Source organism: Balaenoptera borealis (assembly GCF_965194805.1).
Source record: "Balaenoptera borealis genome assembly, chromosome: 4".
Lineage (NCBI taxonomy): Eukaryota > Metazoa > Chordata > Mammalia > Artiodactyla > Balaenopteridae > Balaenoptera > Balaenoptera borealis.
Window position 1 is genome coordinate 58,680,204 of NC_138861.1, and position 20,245 is coordinate 58,700,448.

The following is a 20,245-nucleotide window of genomic DNA, read 5'->3' on the forward strand; positions in this document are numbered from 1 at the left end:
GTACTGTAATATTTTGGAAGGAAGGAATGACTCCCTGCATGGGGAGAAAAGAGCAAAGAAGAAAAATCAGAATGCTAAGTAGGGGCTTCCGAGGATTTCAAGAAATAAAGTCTTTTCAAGTCAGCATCCTTTAACACTAGCAATAGCTGCTGAGAGGAGGGGAAGTCCACACGGCAAGAAATTCAAACAGGCCTGGGGGTTTCACTATGAGAGAAACTGACTTCCCCTTTCAAAGTAAAAGGGAAGACTCAGATTTTCGAGGCAGCAAGGTCACTGCTGTGTATATAATTAAACAGACAGCACTGGCCCCATAACCAAACAGAAGGAAGAGGGAGGCGGGCGAGCGCATGTGAAAACAGAACCCTGCTCTGCCTGGGAGGGTGACATCAGCATTTAGTGCCTCGGGGACAGGAGGCAAATGAGGTTAAAACTCCATCCAACGGGAAACTGGCAATTATCTGTTAGTTTCGACGGGTCTTCTAATCCTTGGCTTCCTTCCCAGGGCTGTGAGAACTGCCCGCAGTGTCCTCTCCCCAGGTTTCTGTTTCCCCTAAATGCCCCATCTAGTCATAAACGCCCCTTCGGTGGGGTTTTCAGTCGTAAACGTGTTTTCTCTCAGCCTTGTCTGGACAATTTCCAATAGGAGGCCTGGGAAACAAGCGAGGAACGCGCCTCATCTGAGGGCGGCGGCCCCAGCCTTCAGGCCCAAGGGCCAAACCTGCTCCACGCCCCGGCCCCGCATGAGGAGCAGCCCGACCACTCGCCGGGGCCTCCGTCCTGCTGGCAACCGGAGAAAGTTCTCCACCTCCAGCTAAAAAAAAATAAGACTGGACCTCGAGTGACGCCTAACTGACCCCGGCACCTCCTCCTCTCGTTCGGTAGACTTCTGTCCCAGTCACCGCGACCCAAGGCCGAACGACCCTCCTAGACCTGGCCCGGCGGCCTCCGCCCCAATGACCGGGCCCCTCCGAGGCCAACAGTCCCGCCGGCCTCAGCCCAAGCCCCGCGTGGAAGCTGCAAACCGGACCCCGCTCCCGGCGTCCTTCGGGGAAGCGCCACCCCCTCGCGTTGGGAGGTGAGGGTCGAGGGGACACGCAGGAGGCAGAGGGGAGAGATCCCGAGGCGCACAGCCACTACCTTTCTTTCTCGACGTGCTTCACGGTGGGAGCAGCGCAGGTAGCGGAAACACCAGCAGGGCCACCAGCGGAGCAAGATGCTCCAGCTGCGACGGCAGCTTCCCCACTGAAGGTTCTGTCAGCTGACTGGCTGGGCATGCGCCGTGTGGTCACACCTGCTGAGCCCAGAAGCGCCTCGCAAGCGCAGTGCGGAGCCAGGGGGGGCGGGGCCTCGGTTCCCTCGCTGGTTCCCTCAATGATGCGCACGTGTTAACAGTGCGCCTGCTGAGTGCCAGGCCCTGTGCTCGGCACTGCGCGCCTGCATGGACCCTCACAAGCCTTCCTTGTCCTAGTGGTGGAAGGAGATGTTCACCGTAAGATAGCAGATAACGTAACATCGCCTTGCATGTCCTCTGAATGAGGAGAGGCGCATAGTGCCATGAAATCACATGGTGGGGGACCTGACCAAGTCTGGGGATCAGGGAAGTCTCCCCAGGGGACATGCTAACCTGGACATCTAAGGTGGGTAAATTACTAAGCAGTAGGATAGGGAGGCAGATTAGGCACAGTATTCCAGGCAGGGAACAGCATGAGCAAAAAGAGTGTGATGGAAAGGAGCATTGCCCCTCTGAGGAACTGAAGGAGGAAAAGCAGAGTTGATGGAGCAGAGAGTTATGCAAGAAGAGGCTTGAAAGGTGGGCAAGGGCAGACCATTCTAGGCCTTGTTCTTTATCCTAAGAAGGTTCCATCTAACTTTCTTTGCTAGAAAAAATGGTCACTAGCAGCTCTATGGTGTTTTGCAGTTGAAATCCCTTGTTACCATTAATTTCACCAACCTGTGAGGTTAGTAATAGTTTTCTCAGCTGAGGGAACTGAGGCTCATAGAAGTTAAGTATTTGGCACACAGATGTTAAGTAGCAAGGCTGGGACCTGAACCCAGCTCCACCCTACCCATGGTCACAGTCATTACCAAAAATTAAACATAACCAAATGAATAAGCTGTGTCAAAGATCACCACAAGTTTTCTTCAAAAAGAATTCTTAGTATTGTATTTAAGCATAATAATCCATCTAGAAACCAGTCCACAAATGTGCATTGTGTAAGAGAAAATGCTAGTATCTTTTCCCCTCCTACTCTACAGCGTGCACTCTCAATGCGGGGGAGGAAGGATTGCCCTCAAGGGGACAGAAAATTGGTTCCTTGGGGGGCTAAAAAATCTTAGATATTACAATCTTAGATATTACAATATTATGGTCCACCAAAGTTCAACCCTACCCAACAAAATTTTATTTCTTAATATTTAATTTTTCTCTTTAGGAAGAAATTAAATTAAATTTAGATTTATGTTAATTTAAATTTGATCTAATTTATCTCAGGAGAAGCAATTATGAAAAAACAGGTTGAGAAACACTGTTCTACAGTAATGGAACCCTCAAATTTTAGTGGATCAACCAGAATAAAGATCACACTTCTTAACTTTCCCTGCAGCTAGTTGTGGCCATGTGAATAAATTATTGTCCAGGGTATGGACAAGTGATAAGTGAAGAAATGAGAGGCATGCCCTTTTCTGCCTTCCCACCAACCTGTACTTTGAAAGTGGACATGGTGGCAAGCCCCCCGTTGGCCACGTGCATGAGGGCAGCAATGTAGAGACGGTGATAAAGCAACAAGATAGAAGGAGCCCGGGAGACCTCATGGAGACCTCAGAACCACCGTACAAGCCCTAGTCCACCTGCCTCTGTTCGGGGAAACACACTTTCATCTAGTTAGCCACTATTAATTTGGATTTTCATTACATGCAACTGATCCCTTACTCCTATTTTATTTTATTGTGGTAAAAAACATGTAACATCAAATTTACCATCTGAACTGTTTCTAAATATACAGTTCAGTAGTGTTAAGTATATTCACATTGTTGTACAACAGATCTCTAGAACTTTTTCATCTTGCAACACTGAAACCCTAAGCCCACTAAAGATTAATTTCATCTCACCCTTTCCCCCAGCCCTTGACACCCACCTTTCTACTTTCTGTTTCTAAGATTTGACTTTAGATACTTCCTATAACTATTTGTTCTTTTGTGACTGGTTTATTTCGCTGAACATAATATTCTCAAGGTTCATCCATGTTGCAGCATGTGACAAGATTTCCTTCTTTTTTAAGGCTGCATAATATTACATTGCATGTATATACGACGTTTTCTTTATCCATTCATCTGTCAATGGACATTTGGGTTGCGTCATTTCTTAGCTATTGTGAATAATGCTGCGATGAACATGGGTGTGCAAATATCTCTTTGAGATCCTGCTTTGAATTCTTTTGAACATATTCCCAGAAGTGGGATTGTTGGATCATATGGTAATTCTGTTTTTAATTTTTGAGAACCCTCTAATTTTTTAAGGAACCTCTATATTGTTTTCCATAATGGCTGCATCATTTTACATTCCCACCAACAGTGCACAAGGGTTCCAACTTTTCCACATCCTCGCCAACACTTGTTATTTTCTGTTTTTTTGAAATTGGCATCCTGGTGTGTATGAGGTGATAACTCACTGTGGTTTTGATTTGCATTTCCATAACAATTAATGATGTTGAACTTTTTTCATGTGCTTATTGCCCATTTGTATATCTTCTTTAGAGGAATGTGTATTCGAGTCTGCCCATTTTTTAATCAGGTTATTTGGATTTTATTGTTGTAGAAGTTCCATATAATATTAACTCCTTATCAGATATATGTTTTGCAATTATTTGCTCCCATTCCATAGGTTGCTTTTTCACTCTGTTGATGGTTTTCTTTGATACACAGAAGTTTTTAAGTTTGATGTAGTACCAATTGTCTATTTTCAACTGATCCATTATTCTACCTATTTAAAAAAATAATAATCTGTAGCAGCAATGACATAAAAATCAAAAAGAGCCTACCACAGTAGAAAATGACCTAGTCCCTGAATTAATTAAGATGCCTTTTAATGTATTTTGATTGTTTAAGATTGTTGGGTAAGCAATATAAGAAAAAATAAATGTGGCCATATATTATACATAAAGATATTCTACAAATAGTAAGAAAATTTGAAGAGTGTTTTACTTATCTGGACTTTAATATTTCCCATCTGGAAACCACATCTCCAGCCCTTCTTGTATGATGTTATTATATTCATTATATAACTTATTCTTCATCCAGGTGAGCAGCTGTGAGTGTGCTAAAGGCTGCCAGTGATGATGGTTTCACATCTCTTATGATAAACTATCCATTTATGTGAAATGGAAAGATATAAAGCATGCAGAAATTCCCTTGGATCAGAGAGTAGGGATTCCCCCAGCACAATTAAGTTTGTGGTCAGATTAGCTGGATCAGCTAAGACAACCAGCCAATCAGATTTTAGGAGGGAAACAGATTTCCTAAATAAATACGATTTCCAAGAGCATGTTCTCTAAAGAATTTCTCAGGCTTAAAATCTAATACAGGAGTGACTCCATTCTACCACTATGAGGAAAAGTGGTGTTCCTCTCCTTTTGGGTATCATCTTCCTGACTCTGATTGGAGTTCAAGGTAAGGAATTCTGAGTTATATTGGGTTAGTAAAGTCAGAGATGTGAACTGCTATAAACGTCTCTTGATTTGCCAGTAAAGGTAACTGCTTTGTGTGCATCAGAAAGTGATGTGAGTCAGTTGTGGTCAATTATCCAAAGTTCATATCCTGAACCTGCCAAGTCAAATACAAGTTTTCTCAGTCCACGTGTGTGAATTCCTGGCACAGAGTAAGTGTTCAATAAATGTTTGTTGAACTGGGTGATAATGAGATGGAAGACTTTGTCTCCTAAATTATTTTTGTCACCCTGACAGTGTTTCTTGATAAGTATGTCTGTGGTTAACCAATTAAGTATCCAATAATCAGAGAGGTTGTCCCTAATCTGTTTACTAACTACCTTTATTTGAGGCAAATTAATGAACTTTTCTAGACTTCAGTTTCCTCAGCTGTAAAATGGAGATTTTATAGTTATGCTTTTTCTACCTACTACACAATGTATGGCATATAGGAAGTACTGAGTAAATGTATGTTGAATAAATGAAAAAATTAAGGAATGAAGATAGTGTATTTTAAAGAATTTTCAAAAGTTTAAAGCACTACTGAAAACCAAGGCAGTGGGAAAGATCAGGATGGTGGTGGTAATTAGTTATTGTAAGTGAAACTTTTTGTTGAAACGAGTACCAACTCCATTTCACTAAGGTCAGATAAAAAAATGGCTTTGGGAGTTGCTTGAGATACTATGGTCTGCAGAGCACACATGAATTAGATATCTGTGTATCTGACCTGTGATAGACATTTATTGAATATTATAAAAATCCCTTTTCCTAAGGTTGTAAAATATGGTAGTTAAGAGTAATGCCTTTGGACCCAAAGAAACCTGAGCTGAGACCCTGCACTTGTCCCCTAAAAGCTGAAAGGCTTTGTCTTTTTTACTTAACTTCTCTGAACCTTGAATTCTTTATCTATAAAACGGAGATAACACCTACTCAAAATCTCGTGGTAATGATTAACAGACACTCAGTAAATGACAGTAGTAATCATGACTAAGTCAAATGTATCATTTGGGTGGATCGCCTAAATTGCGACATTGCTCTAAATCGATGTTTTCTGCCTCTCTTTTTCCCTTAGGAACTCCAACAATGAGGAATGGACGCTGTTCCTGCATCAACACCAGCCAAGGGACGATCCATTCAAAATCCTTAAAGGACCTTAAACAATTTGCCCCAAGCCCTTCTTGTGAGAAAACTGAAATCATGTAAGTAAAAAAACTCATCCAACACATATGCTCCAGCAATAAGTTTAGTGTGAGTATTACCCTCAGAATACTTGCCCATTCAGACCCTTAAAATGCAGATAGTTGCCCCTCCATAAATCCGGTCTACTTCTTCCTTTTCTTCTAAAAAAACAAGCAATTTCTGGTAGAGATTAGGAACCAAAGATGACATGTTTATTGTAGAAAATGTTTAATGTAAATGACCCAAAAGAAGAAATTAAAAATCATCTATAATCCTACCATTTATAGATAGGTAGTGTTAATCTGTCTGCCTATAGTCTTCCAAATCTCCCTCATTGGCTTTGTGTGTACATATATAGACACTATATATATATATATATATATATATACACACACACACAATATATGTACACAGAAATAAAATCATATACTACATACTGTTTTGTAATCTGCTTTTACATTAACACTATATAATGAACATTTCCTCATGTCAGTAAACCTTCTGTAATAACATCATTTTTTCCTAATAATGTCAATTTTAATGGCCAAATTTTATTCTATCATGTGGACGTACCATAATCTATATAACCAATGCCTAAATGTAGGTTATTTCCATTTTTTTTGCTATTGAAAACAAACTGCTATTGTAGCAATATTGTATCTTTAATTCTTTCCTATTAGTAATACCTTTCTAGAGATTAGAATTGCTAGATTAAAGGATATGCCTATTGTAAGTTTTTTGAAACCTAAATCAAGGATGATGTATAGAATGACTACTCTTATTCTTAGATTAGACAGAAATTGAAGAAAAAAGTCTTTAAATTGCTCCTGGAGAGTCTGATGTAATTTTAAAAATTCAACCAGTCTGTTAATCTTGTCTTAGGAAAACATTTTAATTGTGTTTTAAGTTGTTTCACTAGAAAATTTAGCAAAATTCATGCTCATTTTAATTGTTTTGGGGGAAAAGAAAGTAGATATATTGGCAAATTTTCTATTTTATATTTTCACTTAAACATAAATAGCTTTTTCCAGCATAACAGAACCAATATTATCTTTAGATTTAAGTTTCTCCTATTGCATATACCTGTTGGATTTTTTTAACTTAGAGTTATGTGCTATCCTAGAAATGTATCTAAGTCCCCTCAGTCACTTAAAAAATGAAAAGGCAGGAAAAAGACTGGAAGTCTCAGATGCTTATAGTGGTGACACAAATACATTTTTAATTGGGGAATTGAATTCTGCGGATAAGATGAAGCATTTAAATTATTAAAAATAAAAAAAAAAATCTTGTTGCTATTTCTTTTCTAGTGCTACAATGAAGAATGGGGATCAAACCTGTCTAAACCCAGATTCAACAGATGTGATAGAATTGATTAAAGAGTGGGAGAAACAGGTTAGTGAAAAAAAGGAACAAAATTTTCTTTCTTTTAGAAATTAACTTTAGAAGACAAAGAATTATGTAGTTCCTTTAAGGATACATTCTTCATTCATGTTATTGTGCTCCTATTTTTTTCGTAGAATGATGTCATCACCTTGAGGTGTAATTGTAGTCCTGCTTACAGTATCACTTGTCTATGTCTCCCACTAGAATGTGTGTTCCATGAGGGTAGGGAGCTTGTCTTTCTTATCCAATACAATAAATGTGTATTGAATGGTAGACAGTGAGGAAGAACTACCACATGGCACAACCAAAAAAAAAAAAAAAAAAAAGGTAATAAGATAAATTCCCTTCCTGCTGTAGCAAATTTGCTAACAATTAATTATAGTACAATGTGAAAAATATAAAATAAATGTATGTTCAAGAATCTTGAAGATAATAGAAGAAGGAGTAATTAACTTTGCCAGAGGTGAGGAGACAGGAAGAAACGGTTAAGGAAGAATTTTTATATCAGGTGACATTTGGTTTGGGTCTTGAAGGATAAGTAGTTCACCAGGAGGGTAAGGACAGCATGAAAAAAAAAAAGACTAGAATCACGAGAGAGCTCACTGTGCTCCGGGAACCTCGGGTAATGTGGCTGGAGTTTGTGTGGAGGGAGTGAAGGGATTGAGATAGAAAAGTAGACCAGGAAAGGGGGAAGAATCCTGCATGGTGTGCTAAGGAGTTAAGTTAGAAGAGGGCCATAGAATATGTAGTTGGGCGCTTGGTTCTGGACTCTGACAGACTAGCAGTTCTGCCACATACCAGCTGTGCAACTTTGGGCAAGTCACCCACTCCGAGCCTCAGTCTCCTCGTCTGTAAACATTGGATGATAATAGTACCAACCTCAGAAAACTATAGTTGGGACAGGTGGGTCATAGCAAGATTGGAGTGGGGGTAGTAATGAGCCCAGAAAATGGACAAAAGAGAAGCAGTCAGAAGGCTACTGCCTCCTCATCAAAGTGAGTGAAATAGAAACAAAAAGAGCCCCTCTGAGACTGAAGCAACTTTAAACTGGTTCTGAGGATAAAGAAAGACCACAGTCTGGAGAGTCCAAATATAATATAAGGAAGGAAAAATGGTAAGCTAGAGAAACATTCCCCCTTTTTTTTTTCTGTCTCCTCACAGGTCAACCAAAAGAAAAAGCAAAAGAAAGGGAAAAAATATAAAAAAAACAAGAAAGTCCCAAAAGTTAAAAAACCTCTACATCCTCCTCAAAAGAAGACTACATGAGCTACCATTTTACCAACAAATGTTTTGTGTTAAAAAGGTTCTTTTCAACTATACTGAAATAATTCCAGAAAGGGATGGCATCTTAATACGTAAGCTTGTTGATTTGAACTAGAAAATTTAAAGCATTATTTTGACATTGTAATTAAAGGTAGAAAGTTGCTTTTAAAATCCAAATGTGAAGAATTGTTAGAGGCTAGAGTTTGTCTTTGTTCTTCCACCTCCGACCAACTGAATTTCATCATGCTTAAGCCCACAATATCAGTAACGCCCACATCTGGACAGATGTCCTCACAACTACATCCCACACACAACAGCTGCCTGGGAGAACAGCTGTAGGCGTCCCAGGACTCCAGAGAATATCCTGAGGCACACATCAGCAGGCCCCAGCCTGGCAACATGCTGGTAAGCCGAGCAGTTTGGAATCGAGCTGGACCTCACCAAGCTGCCATAGCCATCAGCATCTGTATTTGAATCTGCCTGTGGGCCTCTCATACAATGCATCTGAGATATTCATGCTGGTTGTTTCTGGGGATCACCACTGGAGAACACTAGAACTTGGCTTTCAGAACCTTCTATCTGGTTTTGAGGCCATGTGACTCCATCTTGCCCGCCCAGGGTAACCGCTTTTTTCCTTACTGTTGCCTTTGCTTCAGTCAAGCCAGTTCCTCATCATCCTACCACAATTCAGTGCCTGCCCCCTCTGCTAGACAGGTCACGCTCTCACTCACCTGCGTCTACTGCTTTCTCACTCTTTCCCCAACACCCCACAGAAATACCTCCTTCTCTTCACTCATCCTCACTTGATTCGGTCTTTGAAGTTCATTTTAATCCTGCCTCTTAAATAAAATCTTCTGGATACTTGGATTATTTTAAAACTCCTATTTCACCTGTGTTCAGTACCATACAGGAGAGCACTTAGTTGTTTTCTAATTATTTTTTGTCTGTTAATTTTAACTCTCCAACAAGACTGTCAGCTCCTTGAGGGCAGGGGACACAGTTTATTCCCCCGAATCTGCCACTGTGCCTAATATACTGTGGAACTAGGTTTCAAATAGTTTCTGATTGCAGTTGTTACAGGTAGGAGGGCAACCAGACCATCTCCTCAAAGCAGGAGCCGGCTATTTATTGGCTACTCCATATAGTCTAACCCCTGGTAACATCTTCTACTCATTACCCTCAGGCCATTATCACTTTGGGGACTGGGAGTGATGCAACATCCTTGTTTTCTTCTGACAGGATGTTACCTTGGCCTCTCCAAAAGATAAGAAGGAAATGTTTAAATCACGTATGGATATTCTAAACTGTTGTCATTAAGCATCAGGATACTTAGAATCATAGACTCTTACAATGGGAAGGGGCTTTAGAGATCACCCAGTGCCCAGCTTTTCCCCACCCAATACAAAAATTCCTTCAATACCATTCCTGACAAGCCTCACTTTTCTATGATCTTATGAGAAAGCCACCAAGATCCTTCCAAAAACTCATTTTAGGTAGATATGAATTTCATTGTCAGTTTAACTTGTTTCAAAGCTTGTAAAGTATTGTCGTTATCGATTACCACACCAGCTCTCATGAAGAAAGCGGGTATTAAGTTACCAAGAGCTAGAGGGAGCAGTAAATCCTGTTAGTGGAAGCATGGCTGGTGCTACCCGTTAGCCTCTGCAGGGCTTGAAAACCCTCTTAAAGGGGAGGTTCTGAGAACTGTGTAAGAGAGAATGTCTTTGGCCAGAATTTAAACTTATGCCTACTTTCCCAATTTTTGTCACTCCTTACACTGCAGATGATTTTCAGTGCTTCCCAGTGGTGATCCCAAACAACGTCTTTAACTAGTCATGAAACTCTTTAGCTCCTTTCATGTAACTCTCCCTGAAAAATCTAAATGTTTCATAGTCTGAGAGTCTGACCCAGTTACCTTGCATCTCACTGGTAAAGTGGACAGTGTATAACTGATACCCAAAGACCACATGTTTTGACTAAGTAGCTATGACATATATATACATGCTAATCATTCATCACTTATATATACATGTACACCCTCTAAGCAAATAATTAAGTGCAAAGCAGTATTGACATATATACCCTGTACTTCGAAATATTTTCTTTGTTAAAAGACAACGCTACCAATAAATGCACCACTGATCAGAAAACAAGTCTTGATTTTTTAATGTCTCAGACATGTACCTCAACTACTGCATGTGTAACAGTAATTCTCATGTGTCCTTATTCATTTAGTTTCATCTCAAATAAAGTGTAATTGAGATAAAGACATGGAAGCTCTTTAAAGTGCTCTTTGGAGACATAAAAAAATTCAGCGGAAAATTTGACAATACGTTATAACAACATTGACTTACAAGAGTTTATGCAGAATGCAATTTATTTCCTAATCCTCAAGGGCAATGCTATTCCAATAAGAAGTATACCCAGGAGACCAAAAATGTCCCGACTCTTTTCCATAACCTAAAACTATATATGTTTAAATATTATAAAAAGCCTCAAGTAGTTATGGAGACCCAAACATAGGATAAGTTATTCCAGAGTCCAGAAAACTTGGGCCGGAGGTATTATGCAGTATGGAGTCTCTCAGAAGGTTGGGAGTGAACAGAGACTACCAGCCTTGTACGTTTGAGATACACTTGAGAGGCCAGATATGTGTGATATGTGGGCAGGTAGCAGCTGCTGATGGTGAACATGACAAAGCCCACAAGGACCTTGACCTGAGACACAGCAGGACGCTGTGGAGAGAGCTAAGATTCTGGCTTCTGAGATATCTGAGTTAAGATCAATCCCACCACTTATTAGCTGTGTGACCCTGGTTCAAGCACACTTTTTAACCTCCCTGTACACCAAGTTCCTCCTCCAGGATTTGTTGTGAGGAACAGGCCCAGCATAGATCTTGGTGCATAGCAAGTCCTCAGGGTCAGATCCAGCCTCCCCCGACCCTTTACCTCTGCTGCACTTTCTTCGCAACAGAGGGTGTTTCACATCTCATACACACAGAGAGATGTTTCCAGGACCGAAAAAATAGGTTGGAGAAATGAGATCAAAAGCCTGCCTGACCAGTTCTCTGTATCTATATTTTCATACCCATAGTCCAGGCCATCATTGTCTCCTTCCTAGGCTACCTCAAGAGCTTCCTCTTTTCTCTGCTGCTTCTTTTTCTCAACTTTTCTCTTGCTTCCTTACCATTCACGACAGCAAGAATGATTCTTTCAAAGCATGATTCACAGAAGACTACCACCTTACTTAAAACCCTGTAATTTAGGATTGAGTCATACATACCAAGGCCTACCAAGCCCTACACGAGTTAGGCTCTGCCTGCTTCCCTGACCATGCTCCCTTCACTCTTCCCATCACTTATTGAGCCTCAGCCTCACCTTCTTTCTAACTCTGAAGTACACTGAGTTCATTTCCTTCTCAGGGCCTCTGCATATGCTGTTCCCTGCTAGGCTGGGTTGGGCTATATCAACTTGGTTAAGCTGGGAGCTCTGTTCCCCAGAATCCTCTTCCCTGTGAGGTTCTAGGTTAGAGTTAACCAAAGAGGTATGCGTGTAAGATTTTGGAAGGCAGAAGTGAAGGAGTGGCCATTACTCTTGATTAGATATAGTGACCGACACGGGGGATCCCGTGGATCCCAGCTTGCACTTGCTCTCCTCTGAGTTCACTTTGTCTTCATGACTGGTGGCCTTGTGACCAACAATGGTCCCAGGTCCTCCACCAGATGCTTGGAAGTGGACCTAGAGAGGCAGTAGTTACATAAAAGCAATAGCTTCCCATAGGTCCCTAGCAGTCCCAGTTTGGCAGCTGGACAGTCTCAGCTTCTTGGATTTTTCTCACAAACTCTTATGTGTATAACTGTACCAGTGCTTCTGAAGGTTTGGTCAGTGAATCTTTCTCCAGTCCCTTGACTATCCTCCCAGACTTCCATTTCCCAAGATCCTCCCTCATCTGTGTAACATCTGATTCCTATAGTAAATCCTCTAATCCCTTAATAGTCAGAGAGACTCTGCTTCCCTAACTGATACACCTGTGCCCGAAGCACTCTTCTTTGCACAGCTGTTCCTGCCTCTTCATTTGAATTTCAGCTTCAATGTCACTTCACAGTCTCCTTCCCTTATCACCCTTAGTAAAATAACCATCCTCTCCCCCAGACCCTGTCTGTTGTAGTGCTTTCCAAAGTGGGGTGTGTATACCCTATGGGTAGATAAAATTAGAGTATCTATAATATATTTTGTCTGAAAAATAAGAAAGAAGTGAAGATTTACTATAAATCTGAAGTCAGCAATTGATACTGGCAGCTTCACTCAATGCATTTGTCAGGTGAGCCTGTGTCACATACTGATTTCCTGTGGAAAGAGTGAGACTTCCTTACCTGGGAGGGATTGACACGCGCCCTCATTCAGTCACTTTCTGCACTTTGCAACAATGGGTTGCCGCTTATGTGGGCACAGTCCTCTATGGCTAACTCTAAACTAGAACCAGGATCATGAGGATAATAAGACAGACTGCTAACTAAGCCAATCTTGACAAAATGGGCAAGTGGCTTTAAAAGATTCCTAAGGGAACTTCCCTGGTGGACCAGTGGTTAAGACTCCATGCTCCTAATGCTGGGGGCCCGGGGTCAATCCCTGGTCAGGGAACTAGATCCCACATGCATGCCGCAACTAAGACCTGACACAGCCAAATAAATAAATAAATAATAAAAAAAAAGAAAGAAAAAGATTCCTACTAAGAAATTCATGTGGAAGGTAATAATAATAATGCAAACAAACTAACAAAAGAATAAAACATCCATACAGGGGATGCTTGTTCCAATTTTACCTAGAAGGCACACGATTTTTAAAAATCTGGTAGCTATGTTCTGTTTCATTCTCTTTTATCAGATAAATCAATCTAACTTCATCACAATCTGAAATTATCTTTTAAAAATATTTATATAGCTATTTCCTGTCCCCCACCCCACCACAAACAATAATTTTCTTGACTGCAGAAAAGTTTATTCTCTTCACCACTGCATCTATAGTGTCTAGAGCAGTGCCTGGCACTTAGAAAGCACTTAATATGTATTTTTCAGTTGATTGACATATGCTTTACCCTAAATTTTCTTTCCCAAGTCAATCTGAACTACTCTTGTCATGACATCTAAACTTACCATGCTCACTTCTGCCTTCAGTTTTGCTCACGTTTTTATTCACCTGCTCCACTCACCTCCCACCCGCATCTAACTGATTCCCACCTATACATGATTCAAGTCTTGCTTTTCCATCCCAGAATGCTCCCAGTCACACTGAATTCCTCTCCCTGTGACTGCCCTGTTGTAAAGTGACCTTAACTCTTAGGAATTGTTCTCTGATTTAAATTATTTTGCTATACCAGAAAGCAGTTTGTATCGGAACAAAATTTATATATTAGAGCAATGGGTAATCAGTGAAAATATTAAACCTGTAAGCTATATGTTTAAACTGAAATGCCAGTGATCTCTCGGTCAGTTAATTAGGAGAAAGCTATTTGGGGTTTCTTTATCCCTCCTAGGAAGATGCAAAGTTGCTTTCTTATTAGAAAGGAAGATAAAGAGAGAAACTGCAATCATAGGTGCTTTAAAATACAGTCACTCTGTTTTTTGGCTGGTATAGAGAGGATGAAATTAGGTGAGAAGGGAAAACAAGCAACCTTTCTTACATATAAGGAGTTAATTAGGTTCTAGGCATCACCTGAGGCATTTTAAGGCAAGTAAATTTAAAGTTCCCAGGAGAGTTTTTGATCCTACATTTTAAGGAAATAAGTAAATCACAAATGAGTAATCAAACCTAAGTCTGTGAATGAGAGTGTGAACTGGGGCAAATTGGTAAAAGATTACAGGGAAAGGTGTCAAGTTCTATAATACATAACTATTTGCTTTCTTTAAAAGTTTGCTATATAATGGACTTCCCTGGTGGCGCAGTGGTTGAGAATCTGCCTGCCAATGCAGGGGACACGGGTTCGAGCCCTGGTCTGGGAGGATCCCACATGCCGTGGAGCAACTGGGCCCGTGAGCCACAACTACTGAGCCTGCGCGTCTGGAGCCTGTGCTCCGCAACAAGAGAGGCCGCGACAGTGAGAGGCCCGCACACCGCGATGAAGAGTGGCCCCCACTCGCCGCAACTAGAGAAAGCCCTCACACAGAAACGAAGACCCAACACAGCCAAAAATAAATTAATTAATTAATTTAAAAAAAAAAAGAGTGCCTCGTGAATAAGGCAAAAAAAAAAAAAAGTTTGCTATATAATGGACTTCCCTGGTGGCACAGTGGTTTACAGTCCACCTGCCAATGCAGGGGACACGGGTTCAAGCCCTGGTCTGGGAAGATCCCACAGATCCCACATGCCACGGAGCAACTAAGCCCGTGTGCCACCACTACTGAGCCTGCACTCTAGATCCCACGAGCCACAACTACTGAGCCCACGTGCCACAATTACTGAAGCTCACACGCCTAGAGCCCGTGCTCTGCAACAAAAGAAGCCACCATGTGAGAAGCCCACGCACCGCAATGAAAAGTAGCCCCCGCTCGCTGCAACTAGGGAAAGCCCGCAGGCAGCAATGAAGACCCAACGCAGCCAAAAATAAATAAATAAATTTATTTTTTTTTAAAAAGTCTGCTACACAAATTTTAAAATCTCATCCTTTAAATGTACTATTGCACTTTACTGTTTCAAGTTGACTATTTTCATAAGGAATTTTTTTGCTTAAAAAAAAGAAAAAAGTTGCTGGGACCTCTATCTTCAGGGAATGAGGCCGTGGCCTCTGCCTTTTGTGTAGAGTGTAGGACCAAGTGGGCCCAGCCACCTACCATCAGCTTTCCTTAACCATCTGAGTAGACAACCTGAACTTCCAATAGAAGGAGGAACTAACATCAAAATCTATAAGTGTGAGAGGAGAAATGACAAAGTAAATTATTAACAGAGAGGGAAAAAGTGTTGTTACTTAGAAAGAGTAACGCCAGCAATCACTTCTACAATGTTAAAAGCAGCAGAACATACCTCAAGGCAGATGTCTCTTGTTTGGAGACTTTGATTAGGGCCAGACTGGCTGGGGGTTTTTATGGAATGGAAGTTAAAGCAAATGCAAGCTAAATTTCCCTGAATAGTAAGGGAATAGAAATTACCTCTGGTAGCTAGGGAGGGTGTTGGGAATTCTGGAACAGCAAAAAGAGAGGCAGAAGAAGGAGATGGGAGTAAAATGCCACTGTAAAAATGACAGCAGGCTGGAGTAAAGGTATAGAAGACCAGTGAGAAATTTCCTGTGGTGGGACGACCAGCTTGCTTGCTTGCTTTTCTTTTTTTTTTTTTTTTTTATAATTTTTATTGGAGTATAGTTGATTTACTTACTATACTTACTTTATTTATAGTTAATTAAATAAAAATGGGAGTTGGAACAATATATGACTACATACCCACCAAAATGGCTAAAATTGATAAAACAGACAATATGGCTTGTCTATGACAGTACACAGCAACAGGAACTCTCATGCACTGTTAGTGGGGACAAAAATTGCTATTCTGTTTTGGTAAAACTATTTAGAATTAACCAAAAAGATGAACATCTAAGGGATGACCAGCTTTAAAACACTGCTGTGTAACACAGTTTGATTTTTTAAAAATTTTATTGGAGTGTAGTTGATTTACAATGTTGTGTTAGTTTCAGGTGTACAGCAAAGTGAATGTTATATATATATTCATATATCCACTCTTTTTTTTTTTAAGATTCTTTTCCCATACTGTATAGGCCATTACAGAGTATTGAGTAGAGTTCCCTGTGCTATATAGCAGGTTTTTATTGGTTATCTATTTTATATATAGTAGTGTGTACATGTCAATCCCAATCTCCCAGTTTATCCCTCCCTGCCTTACACATTCAGTTTTAAATGCCAGCCTGGCTGGGACTCTGAAAATATTGGGAAAGATTTTAGATTTCTCATACTTGGGGGAATTAAGTCACTTTATTTGGATATTGAAGGTAACTCCAGACAAACAGAGAACTTTGGGCTGCTTGGGTTATGTGACAGCCATGGAGGTGTGCCACTTGGATCACCGTTCAACAAAGAACTTGCTGTTCAGCTGCAATAAGGGTGGTTAGCTGACCACATCCAACAGCAGCACCTTGGACTCACCCCAGATTTTGAGACCACGCTCTTACTGGGCAGCCTCCAGCCAATGACTGAGTATAGAAGAAATACTAGGGCCTGGTCATTTCCACCCAGATGGGCAGTCTTTCATCAGGAGCTCCCCACTGGATTGGCTAAAACTTTGACAGATCTGTATCCAAGTCTGAGGCAGTCTCTGCCCAATTCTGCTTCCTCCCACTTTTATTTTTATAAAGGGTCCCACCAATAAACCTCTTGCACATCTGATTCTGTCTCAGTGCCTGCTTCCCAGAGAGCCCAAATGACACAGGTTACATAGAATATACTTTTTATTTTAATCAATAAGTATTAGCTGCTATTATCTTTATGATTATCTCCTATAACCCCAAACACAGACTTTTAACACTGGGAGAAACCTTCCAGATGGAAGGACAACCAAGAGCCTCAAAACCAAGAGACTGGAAGATATTTCTGATCCTGCCACTCATGAGCCATGTAGCCTTTAAAAAATTTTTTTTTTCCTTTATTTTGGCGGCTCCTCGTAGCATGCAGGATCTTAGCTCCCAGACCAGGGATCGAACCCATGCCCCATGCAGTGGGATCAGGGAGTCCTAACCACTGGACCGCCAGGGAATTTCAAATGGGCTGTGTAGCCTTAAGTCTCATGGCCTCTTCTTCATCTGCAAACTGAAGCATGAGAGACTATGATCTCTAAGGTTTCTCTAAGGGCTCCCCAAACATTATCCCTTTTCAGCTTTCTGCCCAGTACACCACACTTTTTGCTAATTGGATACCTTAACTTGGCCACCTTTTACAATGATGTTCCCTGTACTCCTTTAAATATATTTGTATTTTAAGATAAACTGCCACGGGGAACTAGTTTAGGACTTCCAAAATGTGAGAAGCCCACTTCTCCAGTCTTAGATTATTTTGATAACATGAGATGGAAATTAGAAGACTCCAAAAAGGTTTCGTTCTTTCTTTATTCCCTATCAAGAGCAATGCCAAGTAATGTCCAGGTAGTTCTCACATTGCTCTATCTTTCTGCCTGCAGGTGGGATTTTCCAATTGTCCAGTTACCCCTGTGGGTCCCTCAGGTTGGGGATAGCCAAAAGAGGGGATGTTATTCCTTTTGTAACTGAGTCTCTGAGGATATAACCAGGAGAACGTTTCAGGGGAGGAGAGAGAGGTGGTCTTACCACTTTTATTTATTTCCTGAAATAACTAAGATCCTTGAAGTTGTAGATCCTTGAGGACACCCCTCCACAACTTTCATGTCATTTGGGTTACAGAGGAACAGCTTTCTTCCTAAAAATTTATAGAAATTTTTTAAAAAGCAAGCAAGCATGATTTATAAGCAAAGAAAGAAACAGGGAATTTACACACATTACATGTTCTCTCCCCTTATTGTAACTTGTCTTCTGGAAAAGGACCCCAAAATCTTATATCTTGCTTAAAAACTTTAAAAATACCATCCACAGCCTACCCTATTTCCCATGAAATAGAAAAATTATGTAGTGGTATCAGGAGATTTGGGGCCCCAAGAGGGAAAATTTCCTAATCACTGAAAATCAGGAACACCCAAAGTCAATCACATTAATAGTCTTACACAGTCTAAATGAATCCAGCAGTAACAGTAGATTTTTACAGAATAAGGCAGTGAACAGCATCAGGTTCAGCTGGCACACCCAAGAAATCTGGCGAAAGGATAAAAACAAGTCTTTGTTTCCGTTACCCATTATGAGATTAAATGGTGCTACAATGTGCAGTGGTCTACCTACAAAGGAGCTGGTTATCTCCTCTCTATTCACAAAATCATTCGCTCAAAGCCAACTGAAATCATGCTTTCAGGTTTTAAGTGTAACCACATAGAAGATAAAAGCCCTTCGCTGGTTCTTGAGAAACATTTTGACTTTAAGAACTTGGCTATGGTGGTTTAAGAGAAAAAAATCCAAGAAAGATGATGGAATTAGTCCCTATTGAATCTGGGGTTGATAGATTGTCCAAAGGCTGACCCAACAGTCCTCACTGTCCCCAAGGAGGAAAGGATAGATGGAATTGTGGATAAAACTCACAATAAAGCTGGAAAAAGAGGAGGGAAAAGAAAGAACAATTTAAAAAAATGAAAAGAACTAATGAAAATATGAAAACTAAAATTTCTTCCAATACCAGTTTCCTGCTGAGTTTGCATGTAGTCATTTTGTCAAATGGTATAGTTTTCTTGTTAAAAAGTAAAGCATGAGCTCCCTCCAGTGGCTAATCTAACAATTAGAAAAAACCATTTTAATTAGAAAAGAAAGGACACATGCCTGTCTTTTCTGAACAACAGTCACCATCATTGGTTTCTAATGAGAGAGACAATAACTAGAATTCATGTGTTAGTCACTCACTGATTTTGAGACAAATTTTGTCTGTGGATAGCTAAGATATTTTAAGTTCTTACTTTAATAAATCACACAATTGCAGAATTGGAAGACTAGAAATTGTTTATCCATTCCTTCAACAAATATTAACTGATTACCTACTATGTGCCATGCATTGCTCCAAGTGTTGAGTATAGAGCAGTGAACAAGAAAAGGGACTTATTCTTTTGTCATTTACAGACAGTTCTGGGTGTACTCTGATGCTTTTGCAAAAATGTTCCTATAAAAGGGTTTCATCTTCAAGGAATTCATGGAAGAGACTCTGACAAATACAGGTTTCTGGTAACTGACTATACTGCTGAACTGAATGAATAAGCATTTTCAGAACTCTAATGGAAAACTGATGAATTCATAAAAGTGCTAACAAAAGATCAAGATGAAAAAAAAATTAATTACATGGGACTGAGTGAACTGATGAGGATGATTATAATTTTTGTGACTCTGAATAAAAAAAAAAAAATCCCACAAGGACTCAGAGGCAAAAAATATACAAATCAATTTTCACTGCAAAGTAAAGGAGCTGTCACAGTGGAGGATTACTGGACTGAATGTCAATATTATGACATAGTATGAGTGTGTTTCGTGTGTGGTAATTGCAATCATTGTTGCTTTTGTTGTGGTCATCCATTTACAATGCTTGGTGTCAGTTTATTTATCTCTTGGAAAAATACAGTGTGTGTGTATGAAAAAATTAATTAATTAATTAATTAATTAAAAAGAAAAAGAAAAGGGACTTATTAAATTCATATTCTAGTGCAGAAAGACAGACAACAAACAATTAAGCTAGTGAATACATATTATGCCAGAGGCTTTCAAGGGTAATGGAAGCAATAAAGCAGGAGAAGGGAGTGTGGGGTGGGAGGCAGGATGGGAGGTCAGGCAAAGCCTCCCTAATAAGATGTCACTTGACCAGAGAGCAGGAAAGTGAGCGAGCAAGATGTGTGGTGCTTAGGACAGAGGAGACAGAAAGTGTGAAGGCCCTGAGGCTTGACATGTTGAGGGAAGCTAAGAGGCTGTTTTCCTGGGCAGAGTGGACAAAGTGGGGCGTGATGGGAGGGGAGCCCAGAGAGGTAACGTGGGGTCTGGTTATAAATGGTCTTCTATGCTCCTGAAGGACTTTAGCTTTAAATCTGAGAGAGAAGGGAAGCTGGAGGAGTAACTGGATCTATTTAAGGATC

The 20,245-nt window shown here is 40.5% G+C and overlaps 1 protein-coding gene across 1 annotated transcript; it reads left to right on the top strand.

Annotated features, from left to right (window-relative positions):
* The first annotated feature begins 1,352 nt into the window (after positions 1 to 1,352).
* Positions 1,353 to 13,235, top strand: CXCL9 (C-X-C motif chemokine ligand 9). Its single transcript, XM_082389456.1, has 4 exons — positions 1,353 to 4,665; positions 5,773 to 5,899; positions 7,187 to 7,271; positions 8,424 to 13,235. Exons 1-4 carry the CDS (start codon positions 4,602 to 4,604, stop codon positions 8,526 to 8,528), a joined length of 381 nt encoding a protein of 126 aa, XP_082245582.1. The 5' UTR covers positions 1,353 to 4,601; the 3' UTR covers positions 8,529 to 13,235.
* Positions 13,236 to 20,245: the final 7,010 nt, after the last annotated feature.